Source organism: Falco peregrinus, chromosome 5 (assembly GCF_023634155.1).
Source record: "Falco peregrinus isolate bFalPer1 chromosome 5, bFalPer1.pri, whole genome shotgun sequence".
Classification (NCBI taxonomy): domain Eukaryota; kingdom Metazoa; phylum Chordata; class Aves; order Falconiformes; family Falconidae; genus Falco; species Falco peregrinus.
Genome location: NC_073725.1, coordinates 25,277,646 through 25,299,824, shown reverse-complemented (window position 1 = coordinate 25,299,824; position 22,179 = coordinate 25,277,646). Strand labels below are relative to the sequence as shown.

Genomic DNA, 22,179 nt, shown 5'->3' with positions numbered 1-22,179 from the left:
GCTGGTGGTCCTGTTCATCTGACTCTCATGCTTCATTTGACAGAGCTCTCAGTCCCTTGTGCTTGCAGTCCCTCATCTTTTCTGAGCCTACTAAATGTATTCCACAATTGCAGATCTTCAGGTGGAGCAGGAGCCTTTTTCCTGGTGTCAGAAGTCACCAGCTTTCAGCTTTTGGTGTTGCAACAGTGTCCACTTCCCAATCTGATATGCATAGAGCACTCCTTTAATACATTTGGAATTTTGGCTTTTCAAGCTGCAGTGTCTTGGATAAGATCTGGCCAGCCTCTTTCGTGTCATTGCTGATGCTGTGAAGTCTGATGACATCTTCCTACAGATCCTTTACTTTAAGACACAGATCTCAACAAGCACACTTCTCCTGCAAGCTGCAAGACTACCTTCTGCTTCTGCAGCCTCAGCAAAAGACCACAGGCACTCCCTGCAGCCTGAGACCTGCAGAGCTGCAGCTTTCTTTTGTAGCTCCATTTGATGAAGATTTCTGACATTACAGGGAATGTTACTGCAACAGCTGCTGGAGACCATACCGTGTAATGCAGAACCATGATTGCTGAGGGTGTGGATGCTGTCCTCAGGAGAGCTGCTGGCCCCCTTCTGTGTACCTTGCTGCATGAGCTGCTGTGCAAACTGCTGCATCTGTAGGCTCCCACTGGTAGCTGTGTTCTTGGAAGAGTTCACATGAGGAAATAGACACTAGGCTGAATGATTCTCATGTTTTATCTTAACTGTTCTTTAAACTGATGAATATTTCAATTTTTTATCACAGAATCTGCTTTCATTCTTGCCAGTCTCCATAGATGTATTTCAAACTATGATCAGCAAACTTTCCTGGGATTCTGCTGAATGCTGGGAGAAGGACAAATGGAGAACCAGTGGAGTTTCTGTTTTTCTAGCTACCTGTATTTCTGTTTGGAACTAGAGGACTGCAGAGATTATTTGATGGTAATGTGAAGTATGTGCTCAATTTCAGCTGGTGCCACAACTGATTTGAGCATACTGGCAACAGGAAAGATGTAGTACCTCGTATAAACTTTAGATTTTCTTCGATGCTTCCAAGAGCACTCCCCCATAAGGCTGAAATAAAAAAGAGAATGTGCTTAAAGTGCTTCTTTTATTATAGTCTCACTAAGAATTCAATCCGAGTTTGCCTTTCAATAGTATGCTTGTCTTAATTTTCAAAATCTAAACTGATGTCTAAATTAAAATTCCTTTGCCTAGTTTTCACTTACTGTCTACTGATAGGATTACACACCTCCTGAGACTACTCCTTCTTCCTCCTGCTAGATCTACACATTTTTTGTAGACCAGCTTTTTACGTTACACAAGTCTAGAATCCCATGGCAACCATCAGGTACTCTCACACTGCAGTACACTTGCTCGAGCACTTCCCTGGGTCAGCCTCCCACATAAACTTGGAGGCATAAGTACTCTTCATGGATGTATTGTGCTTATTTGGTTTTCCTTCTGAATAAATTAAATAGTAGGAACTAGAGTGCTGCTTTTTTTTTTTTTTTTTTTTTAACCTTGTTTCCCATCCCCACCCTTATAGCATGATGCCAAGGGTATGTTTTGAGGAGATTGGGGTCATTGAGCACAAGATGTGTCTAAGGATGCCAGATATGTTTAGCCGTGTCACAGACAAGTGAGAGGAAATCTGCAGCTGTAACACTTAGGTAGCAAATGAAAGAACTTCAGACCTGGCCTGAAACAGAGCGAAACAAATTCGCAAAATAGGGACTACCAGTCCTCACAGTAGGATGTCTCTAATTTGAGAAGCATCTCTCCCTGTAAAGTGAACATGCTGAGATTACAGAACATTTAGACATCCAGTCTGGGACTAAATATAATTATTATATTAGCTTTGGTAATCTGCAGTGTAGGTTTCTAACTTCACATACCAACCACATAAAATTGGTCAATGTAGACAGTGGAGTGTAGAGAGGCATTCAGATGTTCCTGTTTGCATGCTTAAAGTGAGACAAACTTCTTTAGAATTCATTTCTATTATGCATGAATTCATGGAATAATAGATATATTCCTGTTCTTTACAGAAAGATACAGAATAGATAAACCTGCATTTTTTTCTACAAAACAGAACTAGGAATATTCACCTTGCATGTAACAAATGGGTTTCTTCTTCGCCCTTTTCTTCATCTTACCCTTCTCAAATTCACTTCCAAAGTACTTGGTACTCACAAAAGCACCCAAGGCAGTATATCCACTCTCATGTGGGGTGAATTCAAACCAGGTCCCTGAAAAAAATCAAACAGCTTTGTCACTTTGTCATTTGGAAGCATAGTTGACCTCACTGTCCCAAAATAGCATTTTGGTTGTTTTCCTTTCTAAAATTTCCTGATTTTAGCTGTCAGAAGATGAATTGACATATGGGGAATAAACTAAGCTGTGAGCATGCCACAACCTACTCTTTGATATGCTCTTTGTATCCTTCCCACCCTGGCCTCCAGCTGTCACACCAAAAGTGTCTTGGTTTCCCACAGATCATATGTCATATTGTACAGCTCTGTGCAGATCTCCCAGATGTGCTAGGTGTTTCAAGGGCTTCCTGATGCTTATGCACAGGCAACAAAGTCATTCTGTTCACACAACCTACCTGCCCTAAAATTATTTAGAGTTGATGAAGAGACTGGTCCTGAGTCAAATATCCAAGATACGTAACTGGGAACCTATGGTACTAGGGACCTACAGTGAACTGAGTCATCTGCATGTGGCCAACAGCTATGACACAGGACTGAAATAATACTCATACTGTTTTAGAAAGGTAGGTGAAGTAGGCAGAGTATGATAAGGCATCTCAAACAGAACCACAGACCTCTGTGTGGACAACTGAATGGAGTCTTTTTGCTCCAGGGAGAGATCAATTATTTTAACAGGTATGGAAAATAAAATTTGATAGCAATGGTGAAACTTTTTGTTGGTTGAGACTACTATCCTGCACCTGTCTGAGCTGCAAAGCCACCTACTCTTTCTTTCATAATGCCTTCCTTGATTACAGTTCCCTTCAGAATGAAGTTCCCAGTTCTCACTCAGACCTTCCAGGATTATCACAATTTCAGGCCAGCTTATGCTTGCAAAATCAAGTCCCATCACCTTAAATCAAGGCCTACAGTTGCTAAGTGGAAGGAGGTGATCTGTCCTCTGTGTGAGGAGGGGTAGGAGAGGCAGTCAGAGCTTTAAATTGTACTGAAGGAAAAGTCAGTTTAATGGAACAGGGTAAAAGTGGTTGCTTGAAAGTAAACTTCTCCATGCGAAGGCCTTCTCCCTAACTACTGAAAAAGGATATAGTTGCCTAGTTTTAGAAACACTGGATTATTTTGGAGTTCCACATAGGGCTGATGAATATTACAGAGCATTTACAAGAGATCTGCACCCTGCTGAAAACACAGATGGTGGCCAAGGAAATCTATGATGGCACTAAATGCCTCTATTCAGGCTTCTACATTTTGGATGTCTATTTTATTGACTTTTTATTTAATCTGTTTAGCCCATTCTATTCAAGGGATTACCCACCCTATCCAAACATGAAAGCCACTTTTACAGAATGTGATTCAGTCCCTGGTTGTGCATGTTTTTTTCCATTACCTATAAATAAAGACATAGGCTGATGAGCTATGATTAGATGTCAGCACAGTTTATGCCTGCCATTAAGTTAAAGGAACCTAATGCATGGTATTTAAGATAGTTAGACAAGGACCCCTGTTTTACCTGGAAAGTTTTCACCTTCTTCACTTAGTTTTTCCTTATCCACTGCTGCATAAATTGGGTAAGGGTTTATTCCAGTTTCTGAGGCCTCCCTGTGGTCAGCCAGCTCGTGCTCATCAAACTGCAAGGTAAGTATAGACTTCTGAAGGAACATAAAATGCCCCTCCCCTCTGCTATAGCACTGAGAACACCTCCACTTAGGAGACTGAATTAACCAAGGAGTTGGATTAACCACTTCTACCTTTCCACACCTAGAGATAAGATGTTGTGCTCTAAAATATTGCTTCAACTTATACAACTCCTCAAAAACCCACCCACTAAGGTCAAATTTAGTTGTAATTACTCTGAGATCTTCAAAACACTCCCAAGGTGTTTGCAGTTAACTTCTTACCTGCTTCAGTATTTGGTATACAAGACAGGAGGCCCAGAAGTCAGTGAGTGAGTAAAGTTCATCTCTTGATGACTCCTGTAAGTATTCTTCTGCTTTCATAAAATGCCAGGGGAAATCACTGAGGTTTTTGCACAGTTCCTTTTCCAAGGACATCAAATTTTCTGACCATTTCGTATCTTCGTACAGGAGGGACATGCACCTTTTAAAGAGAAAGAAAAGCCCTATCTCTACCACAGAGGAAAGTGCATGGGGCTTTACTTTTTTTTTTTGAATCTGCATGCAGACACAGGAGTGTCTTTAAAAATGTATGGGAGGAAAAACAAGTTCCAGGCTTCTACAAAAACAAGGCACTTTACATCATAGGCAGGTGTCATTATTCCCTGATCACTTACTTCCCAGCTACTTATTGATAATGTCATTTAATTAGTTAGATGACCTGAAGCTGAATTTCAGCTGGCTACATGTCATATATTAAGGGTAAATTGCTGCAGAAATACAGTTTTGCAGAAGGCTTTAGTGGGGAAGATACGAAATCTGCCAAGACACAGATAATTCATCAAAGAACTTGGAACAAATGTAAACACATAGAATGATTTACATCATGTCATCATTTTGCACTAAAGACTTCTGACATTTTTTTGGTCTGTTATTAGGACCAATAAAGCTGGTACACTTGAAGAGTGGCATCATCTCATACTAAACTTACAGCTCTCAGCTCATGCTAGCTAACTGCAGAGATGTAAAGGCTCACTCTGTTCCAAGACCAACTCCACAACCTAATTCAGGTATAAATTAAGGTGTACAGCATTACCTTCTTTATCTAGAGCAGCATGTGTCTGACTGTTTAAGGAAGGAGGCATTCTGGATTACTGCAGACACCACATATGGTACCTAATCACAGACAGTGACAGTTAAGGTGGCCTAAAGCATGCAAGATTTCTACCCTTATTTGACCAGCAATAACTTAGGGTCTGTGGCAGACTTGCCCTCTTGAACCAGCATTTGAAAAACAGACTGGACTTCCTTCTAGGACATCTAAACTGTCACTGGAAGTCTGTCTTCAAAGAACGTAAGCCTATCGCCTTAAGTAAAATGGAAGGAGAGGTGTATATGTCACATACAGATACACATACTGACACATGTAAATTTAGGAGTGCTAGAGTCAGACAGAGTTCTGTGCTTTCAGGGCAGACGTCCGTATGTGACCTATAAGCTAGACTTCCTTCACAGTCACTTCAGTGTAATGAACAATCTTGGCATGTTATTGACATGCTACATGTGGGCCTTAAGGGAAAATGGCTCATGTTCCTGAATGTCATTTCTTTTGTGTATTTCTTTTGTATATTTCTCTGTATTGTTTCTTGTGTATAAGGTAAGCCTAAAAAAGTAAATGAGGTATAAACATTCAAGACCATAACCATACATATATATTGCCATTTAACCTGCCACAAGGATGAGTCACATCACCACAGATTTGACAGATTCGATGCAATATGTGCAGGAGGCCCAGTGCTCTTCCAGACTGGTAGGGGGTTGGCTAAGTACTGAAATGGTACTAAGTATTTATATTTAGGCACCTGATTCATTCCCCTACACTTGAGAGATGTAGCTTGGTAGCACGAGCTCCTCTTAACTATACCACAGCTTCTATTTAAACAAGTCCTTGTGTTTCTGAGTAGTAGGTTACCTAGAAGTTTTCAATACTTTCCTGGCTGCTTATCCCTTTTCTGCCTCTCATGGCCTGTGAGCAGGGGGAATCATCTCCTCCAGAAGGTAAGACTAAATGGCCAAGTGAGGTCTTTATTTGAATCACCATTGAGAGGCACTGTAGAAGAATGGCTGCAGAAGCGTGGCCTTAGAATCTCTGAAGATCCGCACAATCCAGGCCTGGTATTAGAATAGGCCTGTAACCAGAATTGTACTGAAGTTGCTGTGCTGAAGTTAACAAGAAAGGTAGCCTTGAGCTATTCTTGAATCCTGAGCCCAAGTAATTATGTTGTGCCAACAGGCCGTGGCTGTAACAAGCTACAGCTGCTGGGAAAGCAGGTGCAGGGCCAAGAAAGATAGGGAGCAGTAGGGGAAAATAGGGAGTAACAAACTACATGGCTGAAGCATAGCGACACAATTAGCTACATGGATAGAATGCTTATTTTAGACATGATAATTAGGGGTGTGAGAGCCGCACGTGCTTAGAGACTAATAACCAATTATATTTTTGCTTTACGAATATGCATGTGTATCGAGTCTATATAAGTAGTGTTAGAAACTAATAAAATTGAGCAAGATGCATAACTCATATTGAGCAATTTCTTGACTCTGGCGAACCCTTCTCCCCAACAAGGCACTAGTTTCTCCCTCTCTGGGGATGAAAGGTCAGTCTTTCTGGACTGTAGTTAATGTCACAAATATTCCCTGTGCCTCCCACCATTACACAGGAAGATACCTCATCTACCACTTAGTTCATCTGTTGTGAGCCCAGCAGAAAGTTCTGAACAGTGATGAGTGTTGAATTGCTATTTAATCTATGGAGCAGGGAAAACATTCATCATCACACCAGACAACGGGCACCTACCAAGTGGATCCTGACACCCCACACAAATACAGCACAGCATCCAAGAAATTCTGTGTCTTCAGCTCGACCAAGGTTCCGAGCAGGGCTATCATGGCACGCAGGCCTCCGCCTGATCCCAGAACAACAATATTAGGCACATTATTCTGGGGAATGGAAGACAGAAAGCATATTTCTTTTGGAGCAAAGGCTTAACAAATAGACAGGCATAAAGGCTGTTGCAATTCTCACCTGATCTGCTTCCTTGCTTTAAGACACATTCCATAATCTCTCTTTTCCCCTCACATTACAGTCACAGAATGGGTTTTCCTTTGTGTTGTGCTATCGCTTATCTGCCTGGTAGTGAAATTTGTTGTGGCTATGTTTCTGTGCTGTAGCTTCAAACCTTGAGCAGTACCAGACCTGGCTGGAACAGAGTCAACTTTCTTCACAGCAGCCCATATGGTGCCGTGGTTTGGATTTGTGGCTGAATAGGTATTCATAACACACAAATGTTTTTACTTGCTGAACAGTCTTCCACAACATCAAGGCTCTCACTTTCCCACTCTGCACTCCACTCTGGGTAAGTAGGCTAGAGGTGGGCAGGAGGCTGGGAGAGGGCACAGCTGACCCAAACTGACCAAAGGGATATTCTATACCATATAACATCATGCTAAACAGTAAAAGCTCAGGGAAAGGAAGAAGTGGGGATGTTTGTGGTTATGGCATTTGTCTTCCCAAGTAACTGTTATGTATGCTTAGACCCTACTTTCCAGGAAGTGGCTAACTCTTCCCTAGTGATGAGAAGCAGTGGATACATCCCCTTGCCTGTGCACACATCTTTGCAGCTTTTCCTTTCCCTGTTAAACTGTCTTTATTTTGGTCCATGACTCTTCCTTGAGTCACCCTCCTTCCATTTTCTTCCTGTCCCATGGCAAGCAGCTCTGTGTTGCTTGGCTGTTGGCCAGAGTCAACCCACCGCGCATATTGTGAGGATAAAATCAGCATGGAGTCAAAGAAAGATGTGTGCAGAGTTATACCGTATGCCTGTGTTCACAGCATATGAAAAAGCATAGGGGCCAGTGTTCCTGTATCATTGTACATGATGGTGTACTTCCGAGGATGAAAAGGCTGGAACATAGAGAAGAATGTGTACACAAGAATGCAAAGATGGAAGAGATGTGTGTGCACACTTATTAAGATACAAACACTGTCAGGTGGTTAACTGTGTGTGTGTTCCAGAGGATGCATATATATTCATGTTTACACATATGTATAAATTTATAAAACTATGCATGTATATAAACATATGCAAGGGAAATTTGATTAATTAATTCATTAGCTGATAGATCTAGGAATTGCCGTTGGGAATTCCACTGGAAATTAAGAGTCCTGCTCCCTTTTTTCTTCTTGGGAATTCCCAGCCTGAATCCTTTTCCCAGCAGTGGACAGAAAGCCTGTACTGGAAAACTTGTGATGACAGATGTAGTTTTCCTAGGGACTGGACCTCACTTCACGTGGCACCTTATGTGCCATTCACATCACTGCAGCGTTATCCTTCTTTCCTTCATAGGACTGTCAGTCCTTACCTGGTCACAATGAATCCCAAGGTCTTTCAGACACATCAATACTTTTTCTTGTCTCTTCTGAGTGGCTTTTATCTCGCCTTCTGAGAGAGCATGAGACAGACGGATTTCATTCTCATCCTGGCATACAAAGTGAAACATTCAGGGTAAGAATATTTCTCTCTGTAAGAAAATCAATATATGGGATCCATACAGATGACCCAGCTCTCTACAGACCAGCCAGTGTTCACTCTGAGTCAACACCTAACAACACTGTAAAGAAGATCAGGGAACTAATTTTTGTACTACACTTTAAATATGTGATGAAAGAGGCAGTATTTATGAACTTAATAAGCAAAGCAAAGGGGAAGGAACACAAGCAAAAATTTCAGTTCTTCCAGGTTAAAAAGTCCTCAAACTCTTGACTGAACAAGGTAGTCCATTTTCTAAAAGGAAACATTGTTTTACTTACGTGGGAAAATCACTTTGAGGGGGGAAATTATAGAAAATTAGGACCCAATAGAAGTTGTAGTATTATGACAACCTTTTAAGGGAAAAATACAGGGGCACGCAGGGAATCTACTCCACCCATGGTTCTCTAAGCCACACCACCTGCTATCCTAGAGGAGCAGTGGAGGGTGGAGGGAAGTGGAGACACCACGGCCAGGCTCTGCTGTGCTCCCTGCAGGATTGGGAACTTGATGGTACCATACAGCCGATAAGCTGCATAGGGGCTATGAAATGGAAAATATATGAGATGTCCATTGCTGGGCCAACAACTGTGGTAGATCTCATTGCCCATTGGTCATCTAATTGCCCATTATAATCTTGTTATAATACTAACATCTCCATCCCAAAGTTACCTACCTCCAAGACACAACCACCCTTCACCAAGCATGTGCTTTCCAGTTCTTATCAATTATGTCATTATATGAAAGCAAGAGAAGTTTACACCAATCAATACTAGAAGAATATATGACTAGAGTCACTCAAGCTCCACCTGAGGGTTAAGAAAAGTGTAAAATTAAATGAATGAAGCGAGAAGTTAGGGAAGATGCCATTGTAACTTCTGGGATCAGTTGATAGGCTGAACCTGTCTTCTCCTGCACAGGGACGCCTATTGGGTAAGAACTTTGTTTTATGTATGCTAAATAACTAACCCGTGATAGCTGTTATTAGTGATTAATGCTTTGGTTGCATATAGTCTGGTTGTATAGCATTTCAAGCTTGTTTTTGCAGATAGTCCCTATAACTGGCAATCACAAATCTTATAATGAAGAGTGTTATTCCATATAATGTTGGTGTGAGTCCTTTGTGGGTGCTAGCAGTTGCCAGCAGTGGGTAACACATTCAAATAAAGCTGAGGGGTCCCCGTGATGCTGTTGGGTGTGTTTCCCTGAACAAGTCAGTCGGATCGCCCTCTGATCCAGCGGGACTGTTCATTGAAGGGTCCCTGTAATGAGATGCTGACAGACTGGTTGGGCACAAGGGTCTCGGCTTTCCTGGGGCACTGATAGACAGATCAAAAACCCGGTGTTGGGAAAATCTACACCCCCCCACCCCCCCCCACCCCCTTTTCATGTGACAGCTTGTTAGCATTTTTTTCATAATAGTAACTGCAAGTCTGAAATACTCTTTTGTGTTGAAGGAATTTATCAAATTCAGTTAAATACACCAGTTGATTTCCTTGAGCCAATGGTGTCTTTTTCAGTTGAAAAAAACCCCTTCTAACTTGGAACTAATGTTCACAGTAGCCTAAAGAAATACAGCTTTCCTAGGTTTGTATATATAGATCAGGTATATGCCTGTAGCAGCGTTCACCTCACTTAACCTTCAACTTCAGCCTGAAATCTGCAGTTCCTGAATATCCTTAAACATCAGAGGAGAGCAAGAAGCAATTCCAGAGTACCAGTCCTAAACCATACTTCAGACACCCCTCAAATGCCTGTTCAACTCCACTGTGAAATGCATTCCTGACTAGCTCATATGTAGAAAGCTATAATGCAGATGCTTAAAGTCAGGTGAGATGAATCCTACCCTTGTTCTGATTCATGTCCTGGAGGCTCCTCTTTAGCTATCATCTAGAGAGGAAGGCTCAAATAATTGAAGTTAGTCCTTACAAATACTTTTCAGAGTAATATTAGCATGAAGTACATAGAACATCCATTTTAAAAAACAATCACGACACAAGTGTCATAGCATGTGGACAGTGAAGCAGGCAGAAGGGGGATTAGGAAACAGAGGGGAAAACAGAGTAGAAAAAGCATACCTTGGTAGCCATTGAGGTGTCTGTCTTTGTGTCCTGGAGACCTACCAAAAAGAGAACACACAGCAGTATCTTAGCTCAGAGGAACTTTCAAACTGTAAAGGAGCTGAATTTATTTTCCGATTACCGTCTTCCAAGTTAAAAAAACAAACCAAACCAAAACAAAAAATGAAAACAACAACCAAATAAATGTTTAAAAGAAGAGCTGAGTAATTAACACATTGCACCATACTACTTATTACCTAGGATTAATGATTCACAGCCTGATGGCTTTGACTGCTCTGCCTTGTCAATATTGCCAATATTGCCACAGTTTCCACGGAATGCTCGCATATGAATATGAGACATTTGATAACAAAATAATTAATAAATATTGTGTATATCCAAAGGCAATCAAATTATCATCATTAGCCTAAATGGTTACACTATGATTGGCTGTTACTGCTTACTTGACTCAGTCTAATTTGATAACATGTATGAAAAAGCTGTTTCAAGTTTCCAGCATTCTGCTTCCCAGGGGGAGAATGGAAGCTTCCTGATACAGGTTGAACGTTCCTTTTGCTTAACACCCAGCTGTTAACAACCTAGTCTCAAGAAACAGATACAGAGTAGTCTTATGGGGGTGTGTTTGTGTATATAAAACAAATGGCAATATTCTAGTTCCCTGTAAGTGCTGAACGCCAAATGCAATATTCAATATGTGCCAGCCTGGTTCCTAAGATCTCCATCAGAATTTAAAAGGCCTGCTATCCAATAAAGGTTTAGTCCCTGTATGGCTATATGGCTATGTTTCAATATTCTTTTTTTTTTTTCCCTGGTATCAAAAAGGTGTTGATGTGGGCCATCCTCAATAACAAAGATAGAATACTCAAATAAGATATAAGGAAGAAAGTTTTTATGATGAGGGTGTTGAGACACTGCAATAGGTTTCCCAGAGAAGTTGTGAAATTCAAGGTTAGGTTGGATGGGACTTTGAGCACCTGATCTAGTGGATCTTTAAAGGTCCCTTCCAACCTAAACCATTCTATGATTCTATGAGTCACACTCAAAGAGTTGCAGTCAATGGATCAATGTCCAAGTGGAGACCAGTGACAAGTGGCATTCCTCAGGTGTCCATAGTAGAACTGGTGCTGTTCAACATCTTTGTCAGTGCCATGGACACTGGGATTGAGTGCACCCTCGAGTCTGCCAATAACACCAAGTTGAGTGGCGCGGTGGACATGCTGGGGGGAAGGGATGCTATCCAGAGGGACCTTGACAGGCTTGAGAGATGGGCCTGTGCTAATCTCATTAAATCCAATAAGGCCAAGTACAAGGTCCTGTACATGGGTCAGGGCAACCCCCAGTATCAGTACAGGCTGGGCAGAGAATGGATTGAGAGCTCCAGTGTATATATTACCAACCACTGTTTTCTTGGTACAATTAGACAGGCACTGTACAGATATTCAAAGCATGAACACTTTTTTCCCCCTTTCCCTTTGAAGAATGCTCTCAGTTCCCACAAAGAAAGGCAAGACCTGAAAATTATTTTGCTAATACAGGGTATTAATATTCATTACAGTCATTGCAACTGCTTTCTTCAGTGTGATGAATCCTAAGTCACGTACCCACAAATATGCTTCCTTTTAGGTCATTTATGCTACCCACTGTCACTTGTAGGTTCATAACCCATAAATCAAACAAAACCACATTCAAATGAAGAAAGACATGCCTTCCTAAGATCAGCAGGGGTTGATCCTTGAGTGTCTTAGGAGGACATGAGCTTTTTCCTCTGTGCCCTAAGCATCTGGGTTTTTTCTGATATATTAATCTTTCCTGCATGCCTTTGAGCAACACATATTTAAAAGAGAATAATTTTGTCTGTTTTCAGCTATTTCATGCACAAAATTATGAAAAAAAGTATATGTATTCACAAAGGGAAGAAAAATACTTATTCAGTGAAGGCTGGTAAATGAGAGCATTTGTGGAGAGAGAAGCAGAGGAGATAGGCTGTGGCAGGTGGACACAATTTATTTGCCTGACGTATAAAATAGTCACAATGAAGTTTCTTTGCTAGACAGCACAGATATACTATATACTGACTTAACAAGGAGGTGCAACTCACTCTGGGTCTGTCTATTCCTTTCCACTGCCTCCAAAATAAACCTGCAGGCAAGGTTCACCTCATTGTTTAGATACCAGGTTAAGATCCCTGGAGTTCTTTCCCACCAACATTTCTATGACTGTAGCAATCTCAAATACAGAAAAAAATATTTCTGAATGCTAAAAGTAAGACAAAGAAAATGCCAGAGTAAATACTTCTTATGATTTTTATCACAGACTAAGCCTTACGCTTTTAAGATTGGCTAACAGCTTGGAGATGCCGCAGATTTACACTTCAATCATCTACAGAATTTTGTGTGGTCCATCCATTCTTTAGTCCCATCTTCTGCCTTTGTGAAGGGACAGGTATGACAATCCCTGCAAGGCAGTCATTTGGCTGCTCATTCAGACCTTTTTGAAGCAGATTCCTCATCATCCTTTAACAACCTTTCCTCCCTTCATGACCACACTGCACAATTCCTCCAACTGCAAGGATATCCTTTCTCTCTCTTTTTGTATCAATTTGTATTCAATTTTGTATCATTCCGTCAAAGAACATAGAAAGCAATTAATGAGCATTTTCTTTATCTCTCCATGTATAAAAAGATTGGTGCAGGTATAATATTCTTCCTTTCCATGGCCAAAACCTTTTACGTGAAAACATTCATTCTTCATTCTTCTAATGCTCAGTCAGATGGGGGGGTTTACCTCTTTTTCCTCTCAAAATCTGCAATATATTGTTTTCTGCAGATGTTATTGACAGGTGAAACTAAGGAACATATCTTGGGAACACCAATGGCTTTTCCAGAGGCTTATGTTCTTGCTGTGACATTTTATTCTGCTGTCTAATTGCAGAAACTTAGCAAGATGATAGAGAAAGGCTCATGATGGTAAGTTATGCCTAAAAATAGAGCCATTTGTATAGGTCCCTGTCATTTACCCTTAAGTGATGGTAATCCACTTACCTTCCAGATGGACAATGATGTGATAATGCATTCTTTGGACCTTTTCAGAGGAATTCCCTTCAACTAAAATGTCATCTGTGTATCAATATACTATTACCCCTGGTTCCAGTAGGATTTGTTCTAATTCTTGAGCTAAATCCTGATTTGATAATGCACATCTATGTCTGAATCCTTGAGGTAATTGGGTAAAAGTGTACTGAATTCAACTCCAGGTACATATCTCTTGACCCCCAAGTTTAAAGGGGACCATGAAAATCACATCTTTTACATCTACAGCAGCCATCCAGGGATGGGCCATTTGCTCTATAATAAAAATAAGACGTGATAGATGAGATGGCAGCCTGTAGGGGTCCACTATTTTCATTCAGTTTACCATCAAACACCAGGTGCCATTAGATTTACAAACAGGCCACACAGAAGAACGATATGGGGAATGAGTTTTCTGAATAATTCCCTGCCATTCTAGTTTTTGAATAAGAGTAGTTATGCCTGGTGTGTCTTTAGGGCTGATACAATACTGTCACACATGAACTGAGGCAATTTTGGGTAATTAGGTGTGGCCTGTGATAGGCAGCAGACCCCTCAGTTGGTACTTTATCTATAGAGACTGCTAAGATTTGAATCCAAAGATTTGGCACCCCATGCTTAATGCAGTACTAATGGTCAGGTTCAGTATTTCTGTACCTAATATATTTAAGGTCCCTACTATCAATATAAGTCTCAGCATTCTTCCATTTGGCAGAGTCAACTTTATCATAGATACTTGGAGCTTTGTCTTTCCCAGTGACCCATGTTATATAAATAGTGTCTTGAGTTATCTGGATCAATCCAGGCGTGTCCCCAGCTTTAATGATGGGCATTGAGGCTCCTGGGCCCATGAGAAAAATCATTTACCACCAAAGGTATATGAGGTCTTTTACTATATATTAAATTCCAAAAATTTTAACCACTTCAGACGTCATCAAAACTCCCTGGGCTAGATGTTGGTGTCCTTCCATTACTTTCCCAAAGGTAAGGATGTGTAGAAGAATGAAGCTGGGTTAATTAGCATTGATAATTTACAGCTGTGGGTTGGCTTCAGGGCCCGCGGGTTGGTCAATGTAGATAAGGTGCAGCTGTGGCTGGTTCTTTTAAGTGGTTGAGAGCCAATGAAGAGAGAGCAGCCAAGGAAGAAGCAAGAGGAGAGGGAACCCATGCCCTGGGTGAGGTGAGGAGAAGGCAGCAGAGGGACTGGCATGAAGAGTATGTTGGTATGAGACGGTAAAAGACCTTGTTGCAGCTTCATAGTCTGGAGAGTGCTGTGACAGGGATGGAGCAGCAGATGCAGTGATTTCCTCTAGCACCTTCCCAACATTGAGGTTGCAGGTGCCTAAGATTGTGTATTATTTAAGATAATAGAGAAAAGGTGTTCTGTCCAGCCCCTGCTTTGGGGCTTAGAAAAAAATATTGCTTCTCCCAAGAGTATTTGATTGGCCTCATTCTGATAAAAAATAAAGGCTACAGCAGGGCTGTGCTACCCATCCTAGTCAACCCTCAGTTGGCTTCTTCCTGAATTTTAAGGACATGTGCATTAACTGCTTCTGCCTTGTATGATACAATGGTTGTAGTAACCTGAGGTGGGGGTAACGGGTGCCTCCTGTGAGTCTGGCAGGGGCAGGAGATTGCACTGCATCAGCTTTAATAATATGGTGTAAGAGGCCCACTGGAGTGGCACCTGTTTTACCTTACATGGATCTGTCTCAGGTAACACTGTGGCTGAGGTGGGGGCAGAAGGCCCATTGTTATAATATCAGAATCAACCTCCTCTTCATCAGCTTCCAGTGCAGAGATCTTTTGAATAATATTACTTTCTGAGACTGGGAGGGTATAGTCTCCAGCTTTTGCAAAGCCAGAGGTCTAAGATTGGTTTCTAACCATTGATGTTGTTGGCTTTTTTCATGACTACGAGATTCAAAGCACATGCCTCTGCATCTTCAGCTCACTGTTCAGTGTCTTGAACTCACTGCTCAGCACCTTTTAGTAAAATACCTGTGGACATTAACGTGTCCATGAGAAGCCCAGTGAAGGGTCCCTTGATTTCCTTTGCTTTATGTTTGGAAGTTTCCTGCCACTTCTGAAATTCTGTTTACACATCTCCCAGTCAAGACAATTCTCAGTGACATGTTTCCTGTCCCACCTTGGTGTTTTCCATTCCTTATTCTCTTGCATTTTAGTTGTTCTTCTACAGACTTCTCCATATGTATTTACAGAATCCCTCTTCTGACATCAGTTAATGTCATGGTCACAACCTATGAGGATTACCTGACCCGTGTGGGTATAAAGATTGCAATTGTGGATTTGCAGGATTCTGTAATGCACAAGGACATGGAAGCTTTGTTTTCATTAATTACTTAACTGCAAATTACTACTAGTAAAGCAAGTGTATGTTGTAAGTTACTACAAAATTACCACTAGTAAAGCAAGTATAAGCTTATACATTTACCTATGTATACACCTATAGATATAGTTTGAGGTGTTATGGGTATGACACTCACCAAACAACTCACGGGAGTGGAGCCAATCAATGACAGAAAAGTTTCACTTCGAAGATCATCCGTGTTAGAGTCCAGAGCCAGCCAAGCATCCCAGACAAGGGTCTGGTCTGTCTGGGAGATCTTACACAGAGAAGCTCCCTTTGGGTAGATAGTGTGTAACTTTTATATCATCGATGTAGATACGTATCAGGACACCACATATTCTGGAACAGTGTTGCTGACTTCTGCTTTCATAGGAGGTTTGTTATTGTGGTTTCTTTGTTGTGTGCTTATCTTGGGCTTTGAATGGTGCATATCAAGGATGTCCTGACCTCCCAGCAAAGCAGATACTCTTGTCTATCAGTATTTTGCCATTATCACTGAGTTGCCTTCATGGCTGCACCATCACTGGGTTTGTTCAGTCCTAAGGAAAGAATGTTCAAGAGTACATAACAGAGGAGTATGAAGAAAGTAGAACCCAAATCAGAACAATATATAGTGCTATAAGTTACTGCTTCAAAAACACTTCCAATCAGTTATCACCGTAAGCTGAATGACTTTCTGGTGGTCTTTTACCCTCTTTTCTCTTTGACCCTGCATTGGCAAGCACCGAGACCAGCAGTTATATTACTTCTTATTGCTATTGCAATTATCAACTCAATTGTCTCTTTTGCACAGACAGTACAAGGCAAATATCTGTTGATTTTACTAATAAGGTTCATACATTATCTATGAGTTTCAGTGATGCATGTTCATTTTTCTTCTGGTGTGTGTGTTTAGTTTTGGTGCTGCTGATTTTTAAATAAATATACAATAAAATTACTTTATTCTTTGTATCTTTTATTAAAGCTTGTGGCAAGCAAAGTGGTTTTTTTTGTCTTTTGAGGAAAGTGTTTCTGAATAAATTAGAAGAATTTAAAGTGAAGAAAGCACAGTATGATATAGCTGCTGTCACGGTTGGCATTTTTTTTTCTCCTTACCTTTGAGGTACAACCAAGGTGCCTAGACAGCAGTGTATAGTGTCTTGTTAGTTGACTTCAGTTTTCTGACATATCTGCAAGAGACTGTCAGATATTACACAGGGGTTATGGGAAACCTTCTGGAGAAGATGAAATATTCTGAGTCATATTGATCATCACACAGACCCAGAAATGTCATTAGAACCCTCTGTTTAGGCAACTGAATGCAGCCTAAGAACACCAATTACAATAACAGGACCTTCAACATCTATCTTACATATAGACGCAAACATGTATGTCCTGATATAGGTCCCATAACCCACAAACTGATTTTTTTCTCGAGTCTGTACATCATTCTATCACATAGATCAGTTTAACAGTCCAAAGCTAGCAGATATGATGATAGAATCTCCATGGTTGGAGATAATCAAAGCTTACTTGGGCAGGGATGCATTATAGGTCATTTAAAAAGCACCAGGCAGTCAAGGGACATACATTCCTCAACAAGACAAAGAGTTAATGGGGTCTAGAAAGTTACTGAAGTGACCATATACAGATTTTATTGGGTGCTTCCTTGTATTTACATGCCAATATTTTCCTATGTACAACCAGAAAATCAATTATCTTGCAGCAGATAATTCACTGTACTCATATCAACATGATGGATCTCACTCTGTCTCTTATATGAATTTAATAAAATAGCTTTCAAAGCAAAGGAGTTGCCCAAACTGCTAATTGTTCTGTTTGAGGGCACTGCTCCTCGGATTGTCTGCACTGTTATATTGGTTTTGTCTGGGATAGAATTAATTTTCTTCATATTAGCTCATATTGTTCTCAGTTTTGGAGTTGTGACCAGAGCAGTTTCATAACACACTGATGTTTTAGCTATTGCTGAGCAGTGCTTACATGGGATCAAGTCCTTTTCTGCTTTTCATACTGCCTTGCCAGTGAGCAGGCTGGGGAGAATGCAAGAAGCTGTGAGGGGACAGGGTCAGGACAGCTGACCTCAACTGACCAAAGAATATTCCATACAATATGACATCTTGCTCAGCAATGAAAGCTGCGGGAAAGAAGGAGGACATGGGGGATGTTCAGAATTATGCTGTTTGTCTTCTCAAGTAATCATTACATGTAATGGATCCCTGATTTCCTAGAGGTGGTGAACACCTGCCTGCCAGTGGGAAGCAGTGAAAGAATTCCTTATTTTGCTTTGCTTGCGTGTGCAGCTTTTGCTTTACCTATTAAACAACACAAAAGTTTTCTCACTTTTAGTCTTCTGATTCTCTCCCCCATCCCACCAGTTGGAAGTGAGCGAGCAGCTGTGTGGTACATAGTTGCTGACTGGGGTTAAAGCATGACACTTGACAGATTTAATTCAGATTATCCAAAGATCTCCATCTGCCTACTTATCTAACATACAGAGAGATTTATCTTACCTGCTTTTGCCCATTGATTATGCAGGCAGCCCAAGGCCAAATTCTCTGACTTAGAAGTCTAAATCACAGATGATTTTTGTACTTAGAAAACAAGAGATTGTAATTCTGAATTTATGCTCAGGTTGGAGTGTTTTCTATTCACAACTGAGTGAACAACACAACTCAGTTGTCTGATTCCTTTGGACCTAGTAATCTAAAATTTAAGTTTGTTGGACAGGATGAATAAAGAAGACTAACCACAGACCTCTGCAACACGATCATCTACCTTTGAGCTAGTTATTACTTGCCGTCTTACAGTTAGTGGTGATTTAATCAATAGTCACTGACCTTTCATGGCAAGGGACACTGCATCTTGAATGAAGCTAAACTAAGTCAGATCTATCACTGGTAACAGCCTATTTCTAGAATAAAAGGAAGTTCTGACTAATTCTGATTTAAATACCTACATTGTCAATGTCTTACATTAGACAAAATTAATGCTGAAGGCAGTGACAGTTTCACTGGCAGTATGGAAAAGGCTTCAAGCAGACAGAATGACTTTCTGACTGTTAATTGCCCTAATACTACAGTCACTAATGTGTGTCCAGATACCAAAACCATGACATACAGGTAGATCAAGCTTCTATTTTAAAAAGCTTTTAAAACTTTTCAGCTAGTTTCAGACTGAAGTTGAAAATAATAATAATTGTAAGTTATATAATTAAATTAATTTTTTGTTTGTTTCCTTAAACACAGATAATGTCCCTGAGGATCTCTGAACAGAAAAGACATTTTGTTTAAGATATAAATAGACAATTAGCAAGTCTTAACTATACCCACTGAATAGCTTTAGAAGTAGCCTAATATACCAGAAAATAAAGTAAAAGCTAAACATTAAGTACCCTTATCTTTCCAAGCTGATAATAGGAGAAATAACTTTGTTAGCTTTGTTGCTAACTACTTGGCCTTCTATCATATCTAACATAGTTGCTTGGTACTCAGAAAGTTATGATAAGCTGGAGTACATCAGTATTTGGTTCTTATAGGAACATGATATGTCAAGAGATGGAAGTTAAAAGCACACAAAAATTATGTATTTCTACTGCACATAATGAGATCTTTGGTTGAAGTTAAAAAAAATATCTGTTACACTTCCACCATCCTTCCCAGAATCCTGGCAAGTTTCCTAACAAACTTGATTTTCTTCTGCAGTACTTTTTCTTCACTGAGCTAACAGGTACAGAATATTGCCTCCTGACCGTCATGTCTTATGACTGGTCTATTACAATATGCAACCCATTGCATTACACAACCATAACGAATGGCAGGTGCTGACTCCAGTTAGCAGGTGGATCTTGGGTAAATGGGTTGTCGGCTAGTGCCATAGACACCTCTCTTATGCCACAGCTAACTTTCTGTGGGACAAACGAAACTGAGCGTTTCTTCTGTGTCTTCACGCTGGTTGTAAAGATCTCCTGCGGTGACACCCACTGGATTGAACTTGTAATATTTATCTTGGCATTCCTTTTCAAACTACCTCAGTTTCTCTTGATGCTCATATCTTACGTGCACATCAGCAACACTGTCCTCAGTATCCCATCAACCACAGGAAGGCATAAGGCTTTTCCTATGTGTTCTTCCCACCTCACTGTGGCAACACTTTTCTATAGGACAATGATTGTTATACACTTTGTACCAAAACTAAACACACTGGGAAGCCTCCACAAAATATTATCTGTCTGCTACACAGTTATGACTCCACTGGTCAATCCCCTTATCTGCAGCTTAATAAATAACAACATAAAGAAGGTTTTGAGAACAAATATGAACAAATACAGGGGGTTTGATAAGGCATGAACAAGCTCTTGTCAGTTATTAAGTGAAAGTGAAATATCAGTCTTATGAAAACTTTTCATGTGATCCTGAGGTAGTCTTTTTCCCTGGAAAGGAGACAAAGTTTCCAGCATCCTAAGACAGTCATGTAGGTAAGTGCCCTACCTGCTGGGCTGTTAGGGCAATTTCTTTCTTTGAACTAATTAATGTGTGTTTCTACAAAAAACCCAACATCCTTTTAAGAGAGAAATAGCATATGTGTCTCCAATAGCTCTGTGCTTGCCAAGTGTTTGGATTTATATCCACACCCCAGCCCTCTGATTTTCAGAACTACTTTCAAGATAGCTCATTGCTGGTCTAGAAGCAGGAAAAAGTGATCTAAAAGTGAGAAGAAGGTTACAAATGCATTTAGCTCTTCCCCTACCAACAGTACAGGCCCAGCTTTTGTAAATACAGAAGGTGTAGATGTAATCTCTACTGATCAGATAAGTACAGTGTTACAGAATATATTAGTATGTGCCTTTCCGAACCACCAGACCAGATGGGTTTCTGAAGAGCATCTCAACAGCACTACATGCTGTCAAGCGGGCAAATGATTTCCTTCCGCTGAACTGAGATTCCAAAACATGCTGGTGTGGTTTCATGTGTACTGGTTCCTAGACTTTTATTGCTGTTGTGACAAGAATTAAGGGGAATGTAGTTATGGGGTAGAAGCAGGATACTCAAGTTTGTCCTTTAGTTATAACTGTGGTGTAGTCTTGTGCAAACCCATTTTACCTAGTCATTAATTTCCTGGTGGTCCAGGAACTGCCCTGCTAGTCTCAGCATAGATGAGACAGTGTCCTGGCCTGGGGTATGGTGCCAAACCTAGTCTAATTGAAAAGCTCTATTTGTATATTTCAATGTGTTTGTTCACATCCTGAACTGAGAATCCCTCTGTCCCAGCGACCACTCCTGGCAGTTCCTACCAAAGAACAGATGGGTTTCTACATAGATGAGACACCTGGAAATCACAGAGGAAGGAATGGTCCCGAAGTACAGATATTTGAACATAAATTAGGAAATGTTTTGTGCACAGTTAAGATGAAAAATAGCAGTGAAACATGTATGTGCTGGAGTGGCCAAAGAGATCCACAGACCAGTTTGATAGATGAATTAATCAGAAAAAACATTTTGGGGAGTCTTATTCTACATACTTGAAGATGCTGCTGCAAAGACTTTTGCAACAGAGAGTCTCATCACCATCTGGACAGGGACCAAGCATCCTTTCTGAGAGATTTTGATTCACCTTCTGAGCATTACTCTTTGCAAAGATCCCAGTAATGTATTATTACCTTTTAATAAACACCCTGTGACCATCTATGCAACATAGTCAATGGAGGGTGTCCTGAGTGTGGCTAGGGTGGAGTTAGCTTTCTTCAGAGCAGCCCATAGAGTGCTATGCTTTGTATTTGTGGCTGAGACAATGTTGACAACTGCGTATTAAGTTTATATTGGAAGGTTGGGGGTGAGGGGTGGTAGGTGAATCTGCAGGAGTGGCCTCTGTGGGAAGAGGTCAGAGGCTGCCCCTGTGCTGGACACAGGCAGTTCCAGCCATCTCGAAAACAGACCCATGGCAGGGCACAGCCGAGCACATCAGCCAAGCTGGTGCTGTCCCTGGGAAAACGTGTAAAAGCAGAACATGTCAGACAGGCAGAGGAGGAAGGGAAAGAAGAGAAACAACCCTGTGAACACCATGGTCAGTGGACAAAGAGGGACAGGAGCAGGCTAAGCTGATTATATTTTCAGAATGTACTTTCTACCTGCTTGTAGAGCTACTAAAGTTTTTACTTATGCTAGAAAATCGAATAGTAAGGGCTTTCAGAGGATGGAAAACAAGGAATTTCCTCTTAGATAGTCATAATAGT

General features: G+C 40.8%; 1 protein-coding gene across 1 annotated transcript in view; it reads right to left on the bottom strand.

The window, feature by feature from the left end:
* Nucleotides 1-17,126, bottom strand: part of PLA2G4C (phospholipase A2 group IVC) — a 31,283-nt gene extending 14,157 nt beyond the window's left edge. Inside the window, exons 1-9 of the mRNA XM_055805895.1 lie at nucleotides 17,046-17,126; nucleotides 16,087-16,489; nucleotides 10,509-10,549; nucleotides 8,264-8,380; nucleotides 6,699-6,841; nucleotides 4,127-4,325; nucleotides 3,739-3,856; nucleotides 2,127-2,267; nucleotides 1,036-1,089 (exon numbers count right to left, since the gene is read on the bottom strand). Coding sequence (XP_055661870.1) covers nucleotides 1,036-1,089; nucleotides 2,127-2,267; nucleotides 3,739-3,856; nucleotides 4,127-4,325; nucleotides 6,699-6,841; nucleotides 8,264-8,380; nucleotides 10,509-10,520 — 784 coding nt within the window. The 5' untranslated portion in view covers nucleotides 10,521-10,549; nucleotides 16,087-16,489; nucleotides 17,046-17,126. The remainder of the gene's footprint in view (nucleotides 1-1,035; nucleotides 1,090-2,126; nucleotides 2,268-3,738; nucleotides 3,857-4,126; nucleotides 4,326-6,698; nucleotides 6,842-8,263; nucleotides 8,381-10,508; nucleotides 10,550-16,086; nucleotides 16,490-17,045) is intronic.
* Nucleotides 17,127-22,179: the final 5,053 nt, after the last annotated feature.